The sequence below is a fragment of the Ruditapes philippinarum genome, unplaced genomic scaffold, assembly GCF_026571515.1.
Source record: "Ruditapes philippinarum isolate M1 unplaced genomic scaffold, ASM2657151v2 ctg1370_1_1_1_1, whole genome shotgun sequence".
NCBI classification, from domain to species: Eukaryota; Metazoa; Mollusca; class Bivalvia; order Venerida; family Veneridae; genus Ruditapes; species Ruditapes philippinarum.
Window position 1 is genome coordinate 239,744 of NW_026865258.1, and position 20,827 is coordinate 260,570.

At 32.7% G+C, this 20,827-nt stretch overlaps 1 protein-coding gene and 1 pseudogene across 1 annotated transcript in view; one reads left to right on the plus strand and one right to left on the minus strand.

Annotated features, from left to right (window-relative positions):
* Positions 1-256: 256 nt before the first annotated feature.
* Positions 257-3,993, plus strand: LOC132728397 (uncharacterized; annotated as a pseudogene).
* A 7,330-nt stretch (positions 3,994-11,323) lies between these two features.
* The window catches only part of LOC132728398 (G-protein coupled receptor GRL101-like), a 28,427-nt gene continuing 18,923 nt past the window's right edge, over positions 11,324-20,827 (minus strand). Inside the window, exons 13-17 of the mRNA XM_060714047.1 lie at positions 20,288-20,817; positions 16,465-16,592; positions 15,947-15,995; positions 15,190-15,425; positions 11,324-14,633 (exon numbers count right to left, since the gene is read on the minus strand). Coding sequence (XP_060570030.1) covers positions 14,481-14,633; positions 15,190-15,425; positions 15,947-15,995; positions 16,465-16,592; positions 20,288-20,817 — 1,096 coding nt within the window. The 3' untranslated portion in view covers positions 11,324-14,480. The remainder of the gene's footprint in view (positions 14,634-15,189; positions 15,426-15,946; positions 15,996-16,464; positions 16,593-20,287; positions 20,818-20,827) is intronic.

Sequence of the window (20,827 nt, forward strand, 5' to 3'; positions counted from 1 at the left end):
ATAATGTTTGTAGATTTAATATTAATTATTTATTGAAATATCTAAATGCCGACTGACCGTGACTACTTAATTTTTTCTCAATCACAGTTCCCAAAATGCAAGCTAGACAATATACCGCAGACAGCCTGCAGAAGGAAATTTCTGCTGTGAAACAAAAGAAACTGAAACGAGGACAGCAGCAAGAGAATTTGGAATGCCGAAAAGCACGTTGCACGACAGACTGAAAGTGAATTCATCTCACGTAAACATGAAAAAAATGCCCCGCCTCCTTACTACTGAAGAAGAGAAAGCATTAGTAGCTTTTATCCAGTACATGGCTCGTCAGGGGTTTCCCATGACAAGGACGATGGTTAGGTGCTATGTCCGAGAAATCCTCAAACGTAAAGGTAAATTAGAAACCCGATACGATTAACACTTTAACACTCGTAAGAGGGGTTGGCAGTATCCAGAGATAGATAGATTAAGTTACTTTATACATGTTTATATAAAGACGCCAGTCATCAAAAGACGTTAGTAATGATTTGAAATATCTTTTTAAAATGTTCATATAAAAATTAAAGAGTGCATGTGTTGTAGGCTTATATAAATTTAGAAATGTACACACATATATTTGAATTCAATTTTTAGGACGGGAAACAGCCAATGCTGGACAAGGTCCGTCGGATAAATGGTTTAGGGCATTCATGAAGCGTAATCCGATGCTTTCTGAAAGAACGCCTGAAAATCTTGATAAATCAAGAGCACGGATGTCAAGCCAAAAAAACCATGGATTGTTGGTTCAGCCTTCTGGAATCAATTCTAGACGAAAATGACTTGAAAAATAAAGAGTCACAGGTATTTTAACTATTCCTAGCTAATTTTCATTTGAATTATTCATCACGATTATTGATATTAAATTATTAAAATAGATAAATACAAAATCCCTAAAGAAAGCCCAACACGGCAAAACTGAAAATGTTGCAGGCTCGGTTTGATTGAGCCTGTTCATGGACGGTACTGGAAAGTGCAAATTACCGTCCACGCCCCCTAGCACCGGCTTAAGCAGAATTCAACATTTAAACGTGAAATAGTAAAATTTTGAATTTAGAAACATCCGCAGATGTGTTCATACGGCGGTTATCATGGAACCTTCAATGTGACACTTAAGTGCCATTCCATGAAAAGCGGCGTATGGTCCCCAAGCAATAAAAAGCGTGTGCCCTAAACGAGAAAACAATGGGCGGAACTAAATAAAATGGAATTTTGAAAGGGGATCAGAGGTTATGAAGCCTGCGTATCACAGATAAGACGTCAAAAGACAAATTTAAAAAGCAGGCAACATATCCTAAGGGTGATTCAACATTATTCAAGTAGGAATATTGGAACCACCCATATAGAAAATGCCGAAAAGTTGAAACTAAAAATACCACAAGCACAACAATATTGTCGTGCTGAACGATCTTCAAGGATCGAAAATATAACATCATTGATTAAATGTACGGGGAGACTTTTTACAGCCGCCACACGGCACAAATAACACGGATGTGATCATAAAATAGATAAATACAAAATCCCTAAAGAAAGCCCAACACGGCAAAACTGAAAATGTTGCAGGCTCGGTTTGATTGAGCCTGTTCATGGACGGTACTGGAAAGTGCAAATTACCGTCCACGCCCCCTAGCACCGGCTTAAGCAGAATTCAACATTTAAACGTGAAATAGTAAAATTTTGAATTTAGAAACATCCGCAGATGTGTTCATACGGCGGTTATCATGGAACCTTCAATGTGACACTTAAGTGCCATTCCATGAAAAGCGGCGTATGGTCCCCAAGCAATAAAAAGCGTGTGCCCTAAACGAGAAAACAATGGGCGGAACTAAATAAAATGGAATTTTGAAAGGGGATCAGAGGTTATGAAGCCTGCGTATCACAGATAAGACGTCAAAAGACAAATTTAAAAAGCAGGCAACATATCCTAAGGGTGATTCAACATTATTCAAGTAGGAATATTGGAACCACCCATATAGAAAATGCCGAAAAGTTGAAACTAAAAATACCACAAGCACAACAATAAAGTCGTGCTGAACGATCTTCAAGGATCGCAAATATAACATCATTGATTAAATGTACGGGGAGACTTTTTACAGCCGCCACACGGCACAAATAACACGGATGTGATTAACCCGCACTGAAGACAATACATAAATGCTCTATCGTTTGAATGTAATTTCATACATATTCATCTTTCAGATTTTCAATGTTGATGAAACTGGTTGGTCGGGGAAAGAACGGTCGTGGACAAAAGTGCTCGGGCCAAAACAGGGACACGTTTTTTCAAATAAAAACATCAGAAATGACCACGTCACGGCGAATCTCTGTATATGCGGAGATGGAAAAATACTGCCGCCAATGATTATTTATAAAGTAAATATACTTTTCTTTTTAGCCACTTATTATTGATATACAGATTTAAATGACTGATTAATGTAAATGAAAATAATAATTCATCATTTATTCTTTTTCATTTTTTTATTATTTTACAGGAATCCTACCCGCATCGAAATTTCACTGAAGGTATTCCAGACTCGTGGATTTTCGGTACATCTATGTCTGGGTATATGGACGGGGAACTTTTTCTGTCGTGGTTTAAAAGAATTTTTCTCTTGAACTGCGGCAGAGAAAGACTCGTTCTTTTAATACTTGATAATCACGACTCTCATGTGACGCTGCCATTAGTGGAGACAGCTCGTGCAAACAACGTAATATTGGTTTGAATGCCTGCACATACAACACATATATTGCAACCATTAGATGTGAAGGTTTGATATATATTAAGAATATTTTTCTTAATAATGCTTTCTCCTTATGTAGAACAAATCACGTAAAGTATTTCAATTTTGCTTCATATTTGAATAAATATACAGTTGTGAAGCGATTAAATAGCTGTAAATAATAAAAATTATTATTATTATAATAATTATTTCGTAATAATTATACAGTTTTTGATAGTGTTTAATGTTGGCTGTAAATAATTAAAATAAATAAATAACAGGTTAATGCACCGCTGAAAAGGAGATTTAGTTCCCTAGCCACCAACCTGGGCTTTGCTAATCCAAACTTTACAATAAGCAAGGGGAATTTTCCAGTTGTTTTAAGGCATGCACTGGAACAGACTACACCGTCATCTGTAAGAGAAGCGTTCCGGCTCACGGGCATTATCCCATTTGACCCTCAGGCAATCGACAAAAGTCAACTTATACCACCAACTTTTGTGCGAAGAAATGAAGAAAGTAAGTGCTTTTTTCTGACATTTCACTTTTATACAAATGAACTATATGTGTAGGTAAAATATTCAATACACCCATGTTTCTATTATACTTGAATATAATTATGTTTTAAATATTTGTTGTCATCATAATGTTCGGTTCCTCCGGACTTGTTCATTAATAATATACCGCATTAATATTTTTCAGCCGGAAGAACTGAAAGTACTAATGTGCGAACATGTGAATCGTGTGGCTCCTTCCTAGTTAACCCATTGATAGACCAAGGACTTATTCCTGCTTCTATGGCACAAATCTTGATCCCTCCATGTAATGCCCAAATGAAAGTAAATCCGACCAAAAATCCCGGGTTGTTGCAGAGGGGCGTGTCATGAGCGGTGACGAGATACTTAAGCAATTAAAAGTATCTATTCTAAACCATATATTACTAGTAGTTTATTGCATTAAAAATAGACATGTATTAACTATAATGACAAAATAGAAATCGATTTTACAGAGATTAAATGTTGTGTGAAATATTCTATAATTTTTCACGGCGTTAGTATTACAAAAAATGTTTATAGATAGCTACGTTATATATATTTTGTTTAAGTAATTAATCAATTGTTTTATATTTATCAGTGTGTATTTTCAAGTAAATATTTTACTTCCATTGTTCTAAAAGCAAAGTTCAATACTTACCACCTTCCTACTTACCTGACTTCTTATATAGAGATACTGACGGGATGGAACACAGATCGAGAGCTGTTGGTACCTATAGCACTATAATTTGTTGTATATTTGACTGTGCGTATCTTTCTGCCATTTTTACAGTGAAACAAACGTTAGAATAATTTGCTGATCGAAAAATTAATATAAAGGGTATATGGATGTTTCAGGAAAAGGAAGAGTCTGCAAGAAAATTGGAGGAGGCAAAAGAAGAAAGGCGTAAGCTAAAGGAATTCAGAAAGGAACAGAAAGAAAGGGACATTGAAGAAAGACAACAGAAGAAACAGAAAAAGACAGAAGAGAAGGAACGTAGAGAAAGACAGAAGAAAGATGAACAAATTAGGAGAGCTGTGTGTGGACGATTGGCTAATAGAAAATTTACATGTGGATTGTGCGGGGAGAGAGGTCGCATGAATGACGAGTGAAATGGTGTGATGTGGTATGGTTGTGATGAGAGTATGTGTGAGAAATGGTATCATGAAGAATGTTTAAGTATGAAAGAGAGAGAATGTTTAAGAGAGAGTATGGAAGAGAAGAGTGACTGGTACTGTGGCAAATGTAAACCCTGGCTGTACCAAGAGAAATAAATGTTACATTCATGTTAATATGTGTATATATGTGTATATGTGTACTTTCATATGTAAAATTTAAATAAATATTATTTGTATTTTTATCAAAGATGAAAGGGTATAAATATCAAGTTACTGATAAAAAACTAGAAATCATGTTAGTTTCCTTTTATTTTAAAACCAGGTGGTAACGAATGTCACGTCGATAATTGACATAAAGATTCGTATAATAAACATAACAATTCACTCTTCCTTTAGTATTTAAGTTAAAATCAACGCATATGATGATGTTTCAACGTCAGACAGAAAGACATATTACCTGTGATGTTGCATGAGCTCTTGGACATTTTGCATATTACCGCACACTTAAGTAACGGTAAGGCTTATTTTTTATACATGCTTTCTATTTATCAAACTCCTCACAGTGATTACCTCCCTTGGCAGAATTGTAATCACTGCCTTCAAAGACGTCACATGATGATGAAAGTCACATGACGTAACGTCGAAATTCAAATGTAAATATCGACCGTTACATAGAAAATCTAACGTCATTTTTCTCTTTCTGTTTTATTTTTAACTTTTAGTGCCTACGATCGATATAGTTTATCAAAAAATTATCAAAAGTATGCAAAATAACGAAAAATAAATTCAAAAGCTAAAAAAAAATAAAATATAAAATATCAAAATATTGTCTCGGTAGAAAATATTCTCATACTTTTTTTAAATTATTTCTAAATATTCATATTATTTATTTATTTATCCATAAACATTGTTTAATCAATGAAAAAAACTTAACTGGTAGATAAAAGCAGTAAATTAAACAATTTTTGAAAAAATATAATATATCAGACATTCTGATATATTGGGACCTTGGTGGCAGAGATCTACGCCGAAGAATTAAGGGGAGATCACTGTGTGGAGATTGTCTATTTATAGGCGACAAACATGAACCTGAATAATGAATATTGAAGTAAAATATCTTACTTATTAATGATTGACAGTAAAAAAGTCAAAAAATTATAAATTTGAAGTGTTATGAATGTTTAACAGAGCGTCCGGAAACATGGTCCTGTTTTAAGCTTAATTTATACAGTTTAATGACCCTACGTTAGGGCCTCAAAAACGGGTGTTCTATATTTAGAAAAAAGAAAAACCCATGTCGTGACAGAGGCCTTGAACCTAACTTCCCCAAGGTTGAATATTGAGCGTGTCAGGTAAACCGTTTTCAAACTATTGTGAAAAATGTTGTGAAAACGTCCGGTTGTAGGTCGCCAACCAGTAGTCAACATTTACTCAACAACATAAAATTCACCATTAAGTAAACTATTACATAATAGTTCTTAATATTGTGCAAAGAAAACATGTTTTCTTAACAAAGCTGGTATCAATATATCTAAGATTTGGTTTATTTTCAATACATTCAAGAGTCAATAATATTGGGATATGTTAACTCTCAGTATTAACATCAGCACTAAAATACATGCAATGATAATATAAGCAACTACTTCATATAAAATAATCATCTAAACACGAACTAGTACTAGAATGTTATGTTAATTCTCCTATACCTTCATCTGCACAAACACAGCCATTTACAATGCTTAGCGAAAATAATATACAAAATTGTAACAATTGGGTAACAATACAGTATTTTGAAAAACGCTTATCAATAACATCAATCTCAAAAATTGTCGATACAATATCAAATTCATGAACACTTTCAATTTTTATAACAAAGTTATCCAGATTACTTGTACGAGCATTTAAATCACTAAACATAATAATGGCATAGTTAGAAGGTTGTATCACTGTTACATATTAATTCTTCTTAATTAGTTAAAACATCTTGTTCAAATATATTTATCCTGTTTTGATAATCAACAGGACCCCATATGAAAAAATTTCATATACCCGTTAAATAAACCGATTAATCGAATCTGTGAAAAAAACTAAAACCCCTCCTATATTTCCTTTAGCCCTTAATGATACTACAACAATAACAAGTATATCTTGGAATCATATTACACAAACATGTTATATCATAATTCTTTGGTGAGCCTTAGCCACACCACTATTCAATAATAGCACAATTTTCTCCCCTTTCCTCAATAAAATCATGATAATCTACACTTGTGTCATAAGTAGCGTTATTTGTCAAATCAAACGCAGTATTATCATGGTCCATTTCTTATTCATTATTTCTAGCATGACCTATTACTTGTTTCCGATAAGCTCTTCGGAATATCATTGATATTCTTGTACCACCAAAGTTACTTTCATGTATTACCAGCTTACCCTTATAGAAGTGACCTGATTTTCTAGATTTTTTAGGATTATCCAGCTGAAGTTTCTCGAAGCTTGTTTAATCATTTGCTATTCTGATATTCTTATTCCTAAAATGGTCTCTTGATTTAAATAATTCAAATTTAAGATCACAATTTCTTAATTTAACTTAAACAGTTCAATTTGACTCTTCTGAAAACTCACCTTTTCGTTTGGCATACAGGATATCATCATCATAGTCGCGATTTTCATTATATCTTTCATTATATCTTTTTAAATCATTGTAATGTTTGAAAACAAATTTTATAGGTAACAAAATTACAGGAAATGTGTCGGCGTTGCCAGAAATTTAATAATAATAAATATACAAATAGGCACCAAACATACTCTCAAGTCATGTTCTCAAAGGAAAGGATATGAAATCAAATGTGAAGATTTTATAAAATGTAGAAGATCCTGTTATTTATTACATTTTGTCTGATCAATGAAGTGCCATAAAAGATCGGTTTATAAAATGAAGAAAATAAAAAAATAAAATTAATTAAATAGAAAATGTAAAACAAGATTCGTTAACATCATTAAAAAATTGTTGATCAATTATATGAAAAGCGTTTGCAATTTATTCCTTTTTTACAGAGAGACGATTAATTGTGGCCTCCAGGTCCTTACGTTACGCGTATTTAAACAGTTATATTTTTATCAATAGGTTCTATTTTGCAAGAGTATTTTTCTGTGTTTTGGCTTTTTATAAAACCTATATTGATGGAATATATCGTTTCAATATCAGTATTATTAATATGGTTAGTAAATTTGTAAAATTTGTAAAGAAGTAGTTAATATAATAGTGCATTGGCAAGTTATTGGATATTGATGCTCCAGTTATTACTTATACAGAGGATCTTAATAAGTGACTTTTTAAATTGAAAATTTTAAACGAATTGGAATTAAAATGATAAAATACGAGGCTGCTCCTTGTATTTTATCCCTTTTATTCAAAGACTTCATAAAATAAATATAACAAGACACGAATCTCACATGAAACCAATAAGCCTTTAAAATATAAGAATATTATGATGGATATTTGTTAGTTCTGCAGTTACACATAAATGAACGAATAATGCATCTTGTTGCATTTCATTACATTTTTTGTACTGGTCATTTTTATTGAATTGAAGTGTATAAAGCAATATATCTTATGCAAAACTTATCGTTTGGATTTAAAAAAAACAAAGAATACTTCCAAAATGCTTGTATGAAATAACAATGACAATTAATTGCCTCAAAGCGAGTGGCGCATGCACAAAGTCATTTATAAACAAAACAAAACACAACTTAAAATAGTCAAATAATATTTTGTTCCGGAACATTTTATTCTATTTACATTCATGTGTGTTAAATAACAGAGACATTCTGTGTTACAACTTTTTCGGGAATCAACCCTATAAAACTGAAACCTATATAATTTTACTGTTGACAGATTTTATAAAAATATTTCTATACCCTTTAACGTACTGGACGCAATATATTCAATATATCTATTTAGACCGGTTGATATATATCAATCTTAAAACATCATTGGGAAAAAAGGCAAAAAAATTGAAACATAACATCCATACATAGACATAGACTGAAATTGTGTTGTTTCTTATTCCTGGGGTATACCTTGTAGTTTCGATGACAGTTAATTTGTTATATAGCTCTCAACTGACCTGTGAAATGCCATAGTAGATCAAATATCAAATTTGACTTTGAATGGTATTGAACAGTATTTGGTATACCGCCAATATTGATTATCTTGCTGACGCGTGAATAATAACACCGGTCGCCCTATTAGCCAGACTTTTTCCGAAGAAAAAATAGAGATATTGCTACAGTCATAATGGCTTTCCTGTTGCCGTTCCCGAAACTTTATCATTGATCATAACCTGTAAATGACCTAGTTTATTGCCTTCATAATTGACTACAACAACCCTTAGGACCAAACCTTCAAGTAGACCAGACTAAATTTGACCTTCTTTCTTAAATGACCTGGATCTAAAAGGTCAAATATCTTAAGTGTGCTTGCTTTATGCTAGTTGTGGCTATATCTTTGTTTTTTGTGAATGAATTGCATTCAAACTTGAACACAACAATCATGAGGAAAGATCTTTAAGTTAACCAGACAGCTACTGATATTCACTAATAAATAACCTTCATCTTGAAGGTTTATTATTGATTTTTGCTGTAACTGAATACAACATTGTTATTAATGCATGGAATGACTTCATATCTAGACAAAACATTTTTAAGATTAGACCATTATGTATATCAAACCAAAAATGACATTGTCCCATTTATGACCTTGAATAATGATCTTGAAGGTTGGATAACTGAATCTTCACTATTTTTTGCTATAATCGACTGTAACTTTGTAATTTATAAATGCATTATTTTTATACTTAGTCAAAACATTCCTTTTCAAATGAACTGACTTTGATTTTGAGCTTAATGACATTGACCGTCAACGTCTGATTAATAAATGTTTGGTTAATTGGTCATTATTTTGTTCATTATGTACGGATTTGGTTTAGTAATTACACCAAACAAGATTTGCTATCAAACAAACAAACAAAAACATTGAATATTTTAGACATATCTTGACTTTTAATTGACCTTGACCATCAAGGTCAAACTTAAGAAATTCTCTTTTTTATAAGATTCCAATCATTTGCAGTTTACGATTTAGAATTAAACTTTGATATATCAGAGACCTAGATTTTGACACAGTAAATTATTCTCAGCTGACCTAAATAATTTGACAAAGTGACCTAATTTTTTTATGTACAGTTTTTTTTTAATTTAGACAATGTGCATGGTTTTAAATTTAAACTTTACTTTGATGTCCACTGACAAAGATAGTAAAAACATGACCTTCTTTCTTGTTCTTTAATGTACAGCTTTCAAGTTTGGACTATGTGCACAATTTCAGATGTAAAAGTGAACTTGATATCAGCTGACCTATATAATTTGAGAAACTTACCTTCTTTCCATCATGACATCAACCTGTAGACAGGAGGAGGTAACTGTTTCAAGCATTGTGACAGAATTATGTCCCTTTTTCGACTTAAAATATACGTTAAAGTCTTTGTTATAACTCAATATTTTCAAAGTCCATTAATATATGGCTTTGAAACTTTGCACACTTGTTTGCCATCATGACCCCAGCCTGTAGATAGATTGTAGTAACTGTATCAAGCACTTTGTCAGAATTATGCCCCTTTTGATACTTAGAATTTACGTTAAAGTTTTTGTAAAACCTCAATATTTTCAAAATCCATTGACATATGGCTTTGAAACTTTGCACACTTGTTCACCATAATGACTCCAACCTGTAGACAGGAGGAGGTAACTGTATCAAGCATTTTTACAGAATGAATTATGCCCCCTTTTCGACTTAGAATTTACGTTCAAGTTTTTGTAATAGTTCAAATATTTTCAAAGTCCATTGACATATTGTTAGTACACTTGTTAACCATTATGACCCGAACCTGTAGACAGGAGAAGGTAACTGTATCAAGCATTTTGACAGAATTATGCCCCTTTTTTTACTTAGAATTTACGTTAAAGTTTTTGTTATACCTCAATATTTTCAAAGTCCATTAATATATGGCTTTGACTATTTCACGTTTAAATGTTGAATTCTGCTTAAGCCGGTGCTAGGGGGCGTAGACGGTAGTTTGCACTTTTCAGTACCGTTCATGAACAGGCTTAATCAAACCGAGCCTGCAACATTTTCAATTTTGCCGTGTTGGGCATTCTTTAGGGATTCTGTATTTATCTATTTTGAAATTTGGCACACTTGTTTGCCATCATGAACCAAGCCTGTAGACAGATAAAGGTAACTGTACCAAGCATTTTGACAGAATTATGCCCTTTCTCGACTTAGAATTCACGTTAAGGTTTTTGTTATACCTCAAATATTTTCATAGTCCATTGACGTATTGACGTATGGCTTTGAAGCTTTGCACACTTGTTCACCATCATCACTCCAACCTGTAGACTGGAGGAGGTAACTGTATCAATCATTTGGCAGAATAATGCCCCTTTTTCGACTTAGAATTTACATTTAAGTTTGCATGCCACCTCAGATATGTTCTATTGACATCTGGCTTTGAAACAAGATGAAATTTTATACTCTTCGATGAGAGCATAATAGGACTCTCTTCAAGGCTTATAACTGAAACGTGGATTCAAAGAATAATTTTGCCCTTTTATTAACTCAGTTTTAAATTATCAAGGCTTTTTTACTATCAAGCACTAAGAATAGTCGAGCGTTACTGCCCTACCGACAGCTCTTGTTTAAAATAGTTTTTGTTTCTTAATCCTTTCGTGTGTTTTAGAAGATATCAAACTATATTCAGGGTTAAAGACGTCCGATAAGTTACCAATAAATAAATCTTTGTGTTGGATAACACATGTGCGATAAACAAACAAATAAACGCAATCAACCTGTACACAACATTTATTAGTACAACACAATATATATTGGAAAAAACTTGATAAAATGATAAAAAATAGGTTCTTTTCTGTTCTATTCAATTAAATTAAACGCATATATCAGTCAAGCACATGAATATAACGTAAATAATCATATAACTTAGTAATGACCTGTCTGTATTATAAGTTTACATATTCATTAGCTTTTTTAAAAAAATTATACAAAATGAGTGTTACTGTAAATAAATTGAAAATAAAACAATTTGTGCAGATCGTCGGCAGAAGTAGCATGTATGATTGTTTCTTAAAATGTACAACAACAAACATTTACACAGGAAAATTACTCTATTTCCTTCATGATTAGATTGCATTTATCATCCCGTTGTATTAACTCAATTACAAAGTTTCAATTATAAGTAAAATTGAACAATTAATTATAGGACAAATAATCAGGGTCTAACTGTCGATAAATAGCCTGGTATTCATAAAAATGAATTGTAAGGGGGCACAATTGTTGCGTTCAACAGTAATGGCTTGTTATAATGTACCTGAACCTGTATACATGATGAAAATTAATTTGAAAAATACAATACAATAGATAAAACACAATAAATAAAACAAAAATATGATACTTAAATTAAAATATATGGTTGTTTGAATATAAGTAAAACTATCAATAAAAATATTTCACTAACAATTTTACGACATTAATTAAATATACTTTTAATTTCAATACGACACTTATGTTAATAGTTTTCAAGAATTTACTTGTGTAAAGTAATGTATTCGAATCATTGCTTAGCTATCAGTATCTCGCTGTTTTTATTTATTTTCTCTTTTTGTCGGTTACAGGTTAGGTGTTCAATTGTCCCATTCTTTTTTACATGTTTTTGGCTTGCAGCCACGGCTGCAAGCCATTTCATTTGGAAAACTTGTTCCGGTTAGGTGGTTTTCTGCTTTCATTTGTAAGTGCATGATTGAACGGGAATCCAGCTGCAATCGTGCCAATCGCAACTTTTCGGCCTTTTCCGTCACTCTTCGGATTAATGATAAAAGCCGATGTAGTTCCGATTGCAATCGTGACAATTCGGGCGATTCTGTCATACTGCGGAATCAGACGAAGTAATATTACGGAAATCTAAGCTATTTTAGTTACTTCGGTAATCCCAGTTTGTTTATATAAATAGGATTCGTATTTTTACTTGATTTATTGATTTAAACCGTAATAAATTATAAACGATATTGTTCCGTTTCAATTCTTTTTCAAGAAGCAAAAGTTAGTTTCTTTTATAATTGTTTTTTGTCTGTATTAGTTTTATACAATAGAGGATGTTGACTGTAGTAGTATTCCGTCTTCAAAGGGTGGTCCAAATCACACAGAATATTAGTGCATGATCGAGTTATATTTAGATCTACTGAACTTGGTGAGGTAATCTAAAAATAGCCCATGCATATCATTAACCTTACAACGTACGTGATGATCTATAGATAGCGCAACGTATCTGTGAACATGCTTATTAATTGGTGCCACGTAATGAAGTGGAAATGAAATGTGCACTCTTGTTTCCTTTCAGTATGATAGATAGATCTCCACGTTAGTATTTTTACGATTGATTATTTTCTTTATTAGTTTTATACAATAGAGAATATATTTCAAATCGTTTTGACAAAAATATTCGTTTTTACAAAACTAAAAACAACTAAATATGTTGGGATGAAGGCACAACTGTGCAAGCCTTTCCTTTTAAAAGGAAACTTTATTACTTTTTTATGTTTTAATATTTTCATACCTTTCTTTTTTTTCTTTAGACGGAGATAAGCACTGTTGATATATCATCTAGGGTGTTTTGTTTAAATTTTCCTCCTGTCAGTTACTATAAAAGACTAGGGTAACAAATGTGTATATTATACCTCATTTGCATACGCCTCTCTATATTTAATATGACGTCATCCGGTCCATAAACCGAATACAGACCGGGGGCAGTCCATAATACTTATATGGACTGGATGACGTCATATTAAATCTGAAAGTTCGGGGTTTTTTTGCCTGTTTAATTTGATTAACAAAAATTGAATAACAAAAAAGGGCATGATTTTTTTATGCCGTATCGCTTGAAAATAATAATAATATTTCAATGTTTCACACACTGAACAAATAAATTATTATTTGAAAGTAAATTATAGTAAAATGTCAGCAACAAAAGGGATGAAAGGATTTAGATTCGGTATAATTTAACAAATAAAACATGGCCTTTCGGGTAAAATGAAAGTTTACAGACTGGTTTGTCAGACCTCGGAAGGTATATGTCCCTCAGCTGCGCTTCGGGCCATATACCTTCCTCAATCTGACCAATCAGTCCGTAAACTTGCACATTGCCCTCAAGGCTATGTGTTATTTGTTAATAATCACTCTTGTAAAAGTGCCACTTATTCAGATAATGGTGCTTTCAAGCTTTAGTATTTTGTAACATATAGTGTCTGTAAAAAAAGTAGATTGGTTTTACATTAAACTAATAATTATGTAATCTGTTTTGATACATTAATTTGCAAAAAAAACATGTTTAAAAAACGTATTAAAACGATTGTAACGTCTTAAATCGCAATGCATTTCAAACCATCAAATTTTGCAGCATAAGCGGTTAAAGTAGTGTTGATTGTGTTATTTCAGCAAACCGTTAAATTTCATAATAAAATGTTACATATAATAAAACGATAATAAAATACAAAAAAAATGTAAAAAAAACAACCACTGGGCTTAATATACCACGGGTATTTAAACAACAACGATTAGAAATAAGGTTTTAAATCAAATAACTAAAATGTCCGAGCCAGAAAACAACAATTTTAACTGTTCATATGATAGTGAGAGGTTGCATTCATTCAAATTAAATTGCAACCTTACGAATATAGTAATGATGAACATAAATACAAAAGTGTTCAGGCAGTAATTAATGAAGTTTTGAAATGTCACCATGCTTTTTCAATGTCACATTTGCTTGTATCGAAGTTCCTTCAATTTACTGTGTTACATTTATTTAAAAGAATTTATTCAGCAATTTTCATATTCCATTCGAATGTCAAACAACAATTCCCTTTCTCGTGGTGGTAATTTGTAAAGTTCTTGTATGATTTCTAGAGTTATAATTACCTAAAAATATCTAGTTCAACAAATCATTTCTCTCTAAAAACGGTAACTACTCCCACAAAACTGTTGCCTTTCTTTTGCTGCTAAAAGACCTTTCATTATCATACCTAGGCTTTTGATCCTTTCAGTTTTATCCTCTGGTTTAAAGGAAATAAACGGTACAGCTTTTACTTTCAGCGATCCTGTCAGCTAAAATAGTTAGATATATTACATTAACAGTAAAACCATTTGTATTTTAAAGTACATGTTGTATGTTTTCCATTACATTGTGTTGAAATGATGCTAAATAATCGCAAGTTCTTCATTCTCTCTATATATGCTTTAAAAAGGTATTTCTTTTATAACAAAGCACTACTCTTTCTTGTGTTCAACAACCTATTCCTTGTTGACATTTTACATATTGATCATTTGAAGCAGACATTGTTCAGTATGAGCTGATATCCTTGGATCTAAAATGTTTGCATATGAATGAACTATCCTCGAATGATTTCAAAGCAGACATTTTGTCAAATCATAAATATCAAATATCAATTACTTTCTAAGAAATTAAGAAATAAATTTGACAATGATGACAGTCAAACAACCACAGTGAATCTTTAATACACAGTTTTATGTAACAATCTAACATTCCTCCTTTTGCAAGAAAACATGTGCATGCATATTGTATCAAAAAATCTAGTGTTAAACCATTATAAAAGTAAAATGAAATTTGAATGAAATGATTGAATACAAGCAAAATAATTACCTTGTTGTTTTTTACACCAACAAACAAAGAGTCTTCGTCCAAAAGCCTAATATCTAGACAGCAAGAGTCTAACCAGTCTAATGTTTGCGTCAATATCACGCAAATAGATAAGACAGACACACTTGATATTTCCACATCGTGAGAAATCTTAGTTATGTCTTGAAAATCAAAATGACGGATCGACTTAGTGAATCGACGGCTGACATTTAAACATCTAAGCGTTTTTTCTCCTACTTCTAAAATAGAAAAGAAACTGCAATCTTATAATCACAAAACTTGGTTACATCATATTAATTTGTTTCTGATATCAAATGATTTGTCTGTGCGAATTAGTATTTGATGATTATTGAAAAGGAATTTAAGCGGTACATAAGCAATTTTATAGTATCTTCCCTTTGTCCCTAGTTTTTATTTATTTTATTCCCCCCCCCCTTCCCCGTGTCTCATGTCCCCTTCCCCTGTGCCTTTTGACATAATGGGCCTTATATTAAATCATTTATTTGTTTTGTTTTAGTTCCTTATAAGATACTTATTATGTATTCTGATGTAGTGGTTTGCCTGCCCGTGCTCTGCCTTGTGCCCTGTCCTGTTTTCCTTGGGGTCCTCCTGGGCTCCTTGCCGCTGGCGCTTGTTACTGGGTCGGGTGGGGGCTGCGTTCATTGAATACCGCCTTTCCTTGTCGATCTTGTTTATCATATTTTATATACGAAATTATACTTGCGCTGAATTTAACCAAATGGAAGTTTAGGTAACTCACCTTCTGATGTTTTTTTCAATGATTGTTCATCTGTTACAGGGTTAAATGTCTGTCGAAAAATTAAATTTAATTACTTGCAGTTTATCGGTGATTCAACTAGCAATGTGTATATAGAGCACGAATGCCCCTACACACTTCCAACTATGGATGGGACAAAGAATAGCAGAAAAGCGTGACGGACAGGAAAAACATATTTACACACAAACCCTTAGTGGGCGTTATCTAAGTACTAAATATAAAAACAAAAATACGATAAGTTATATACATTGTGAATAAAGAATTAATGAATTAATCATGTTTAAAAACAATGACATGCTCATAATATGTTACTATAGTGTGTACAATCAATTTAATTCTTAAAAATAACAAATAATGGAACTTCTGACTTTAACGACGGTGAAGGGGATATGTTTGTTTGTCAGCCAGAGAATCTCATGTAGCTATTACATTCAAAGTAATGTGAAATAAAACATTTTTAAGTTCTAAAGTTTACTAAAATTTAATAGTACAATTCTTACTTTTCCTCCTATGATTGCGCTCAGAGTATACAAAATAGGATTAAGAGCCGAGTTGACTGGTAATATAAATACAGCTGCCCATGCATATACCTCTCCAGATATCACGTGACCAGACAGCGCGAACATTGCTAGAATTAAAGATACAATAATCATGTTTCACTATTATATTTATACTGAAAAGTATATTTCTCTGAATAGATTTCTCATTAATTTATTAGCCAGTTTATGCCTCAATGAGTCAATTAAAAGCTCATATTCCTGTCTTTATGTTATAAATGATAAAGTTATAAAGATTTTTGACACATTACATGGTCTAAATAAACGGTTGTTTGTATATTTAGCTCTTACCTTAAGGCTCTTGATATATTGCAAATAACCGTAAATATATGGCTATATTGCCTATCCAGAATATATAATAACAATAATTTACACTTAAAACTTTCTATATTTGAGAAAAAATTAAATAACTTCATACTTAACGTAACATACGTTGGCATGTCTTTGTGTAATTTTCACAATGTGCATATATTGTTGTTTCAGTGCTTGATATTCAAGTTGAAAGTTTATAAGACAAATAGTAGAATCAATAAAGAAACAGATGAATTTCTCTACAAATGAACTAAATGTTTTTAATCATCACAAAAAAATACTTGTTGCTATTGAGAAAGGAAACATACAACAGTTCAAAAAGATGTGTGCAGATAAAGAAAAGAAAATCGGGAAACAAAGTGATCCCTCGGAAGCATTGATCACATCAAAATTACAAGAGAAATGCAGACTAGGTTTGATTGAGTCTGTACATGAGTGATAATGAATACGTGCAACATCACTCATGCCTCCTAGCACCGCACCGGCTTGAGCGATACTCAATTTTCAACACTTAATATTGCTGATATCAATGATCCCGAAAGGTCAGAAAAAGAAAACAACACTGAAGTGAAGTACGGGGCAACTTTTTACAGCTGCCACACAGCACTTGACACCTGCTGTTATAAAGTATAAAGTCATTTTCCCAATAATGTTGACCCGGGTCTTTTATTTGAAATAAATATATAATATCGTATTATAGAAACTACTTATTTTTTAAACAAGAGGGCCATAATTGCCCTAGATCGCTCCCCTGACCCATTATCCACATCCAAGCAATGTCTTAGACAAGCATCCTGGCCAATTATGATAACAATTGAGTCTAAAATGTCACCTCTTGTGTGTTGAAAACGTTTTTCCATATTTGGACAGTGTGACCTAGCTCTTGACCCCAGATGACCCATATTCAAACTTGACCTAGAAATCATCAAAACAAACTTGCTGGCTAATTTCAAGGATTTTTAAAAAACAACAGGAGCCAATAGAGAGTTAAAAAGATTTTTCTAATTTTAGCTCCTTTGACTTAGTTTTTCACCAGAGATACCCATATTTGAACTTCTCCAAGCAATAAACTAGTCAAGCATGACCCAGTTTGATGAGAATTGAGTCAAAATGGTACCATAAGAGTTTTAACAACTTTTTTCCATATTTGGGCAGTGTGACCTAGTTTTTGACCCCAGGTAATCCAAAATCAAACTTGAACTAGAAATCATCAAAACAACACACCTGATCAATTTCCACTGGATCAAAACTGCAACCACAATAGAGTTAACAAGACTTTCTACTTTAAGCTCCTGTGACCTAGTTTTTGAACGGAGATCACCATTATTCAAACTTGATCTAGAAATTACCAAAACAACCTTCCTGACAAATTTCCAGAACTTTTGGATAAAAACTAGAGCCACTAGAGTGTTAACAAGCTTTTTCTATTTTTAGCTCCTGTGACCTAGTTTTTGATCGGAGATAACCCATTTTCAATCCTGTCCGGGAAGTCATCAAAACAACTTTCCTTAAAAATTTCCAGAACATTGGGATAAAATCTGCAGCCACTAGAGCGTTTACAAGATTTTCCTATTTTTAGATCCTGTGTCCTAATTTTTGACCGGAGATGACCCATATCCGAATTTCAACTAGAAAATATCAAAACAACATTTCTGACCGATTTCCAGGAAATTTAGATGAAACTGCAGCCACTAGAGTGTTTATAAGCTTTTTCTATTTTTGGCTCCTGTGACCTATTTTTTGACGGGAGATGTTCCATTTTCTTACTAGGCCTGTAAATTATCAAAACAAGTTTTCTGACAAATTTTCAGAATATTTAATTCAAAACTGCAGCCACTAGAGTGTTAACAAGATTTTTCTATTTCAGGTTCTGTGACCTAACTTTTGACCGGAGATGACCCATCTTCGAACTAGTCCTAGAAATCATCAAACAATCCCCCTGACAAATTGCTGAATGTTTGGATCAAATTGCAGCCACTAGTGTTAACAAGACTTTTCTATTTTTAGCTCTTGTGACCTAGTTTTTGACCAGAGATGAATCATCTTCTAAATTTATCTAGAAATCATCAAAACAAACTGAATGACAAATTTCAAGACTATTTGGATCAAAACTGCAGCCACTAGAGTGTTTACAAGCTTTTTCTATTTTTAGCTCCTGTGACCGAGTTTTTGACCCGAGATGACCAATCTTAGTACTTGACCTGTATTTCATTGAGACAAACATTCTGTCAAAGTTTGATGATGATGCAATGAAAACTGTGACTGCTAGAGTGTAAACAACCTTATTGTTGACGACGAACGACCGCCAGACGCCGGACATAGCCCCAACACTTCGTGTTAAGATGAGCTTAAGATATCTTGATGATTCAACAAATAATGTGTTAAGATATTAAACACTGTGCTTGTTTTGAACTAGATTTTCATAACTTAGAAATAGGAAATAAAAACTGGTAGACTTTTTTACATTGAAAGAAATGATCGCAAATGTAAATTATGTATATATAAATGTATTGAATTCATGTGGTCCAATTTATACTAGAATCAAATACTTTGGAAAACATCCATGGTCTACTTTTTAAATAAAGCTTATTCTTGATTGTGCTCACTTTGTCTATAATAAATTTAAGTTGAGGCAACACTGTCTTGTATATGAAATTGCTTCTTGATTTTTTTTGTTTTATGTTGTATGATATAATGTTTGTACATGTTAAACTATTGGCCATATTTGTCAAGATACTCTCAAATTTTCATTAATAATGGAAAAATGTATTTTTTGTGTTATTGTTTTTTTAACGATTAACTTATAAAATGAAACGTTTAGAAATGAAACCTTCGATGTCAAAAGTGTTTTAGTTATTGTAAACTTACCGTGTTTGCGGCCAAAGCTGTAACAGTCTTTTTCAAGATGTTTACGATGATTCGTAAATTACGAACACTTTTGACAATAAAGAACAAGAGCTGGTTGAACCAAGTGATGCTCCCCCAATAGGTTTTGGACACAGGAAGGTATACCTCTTGTTGTGTCAGAGTTATGTCACAGACAGAGTACAAAATGAAAAAATAACCCCCTTTTTGCGCGCGACATATTGTCACAATATGGTTATCATTTCTGTGAAATAGTTGTGAAATCCGACTTCAAATAACAAAGTTATGGGCCGGACACAATTTTGCTGCAAGGTCATGCTTAGACCTTGACCTTCAAATCTTTCGGGGAGCATAAAAAGGCACAAAAAACTGCATAATTGAAAATTTCGCGGGCTTAGTTCCATGGAGACTATTTACGAAAGATAATGGTAAAGTCAAGCTACCATTCACATCCCTTTTTACTGGCTTTATCACCCCCTTTACCTAACTAATTGTTAAATTCAACATTTAGACATGTATATGGTGAATTAGTGTAATTCCATTATTAGCGATGTATGGAGCCAGTTCAAAAATATATAAAGTATCTTACCCATAACTCCAATAGGGAACCAGCACATAAAATCCGTTGCTACAACAAGTAGAAGATTCCTGGCAATTTTTAGGTCCCTTTTTCTTGAAGCTTCCACAGTGGTTGCTATTCCAGAATAATTGCGAATTTCAATAAAAATCCAAAGCTGTCCAATTGCGACCAAGATAAATGTAAGGAAATTCAGGCAAACAAAGACCGATAAGGAATAAACCCACCCAGGCGGACGATCTCTTGTTAGCGGTAAAGCAATACAAACGCCAGACTTTGAGTAAAATTCGTTTTTAAAATATCCTTCATATGCAACAGGAAGTATGGCTGCAGTAGCTGAAAATAACCACGTGAAAATAGCACATGTGACAGCTCTGTCTTTAGAAAGTTTAACTTGTCCAAAAGGAAATTTGATGACCAAAAGCCTATCCATTGTGATAAGACACAGAAATAAAACGCTTGCTTCCGAAGAAACAGTTGAAAGTATTCCTGCAAGGTTACACCAAACACTGTGCCTCCAGAAGTCGTCCATAAACATGTATCTGATTATAT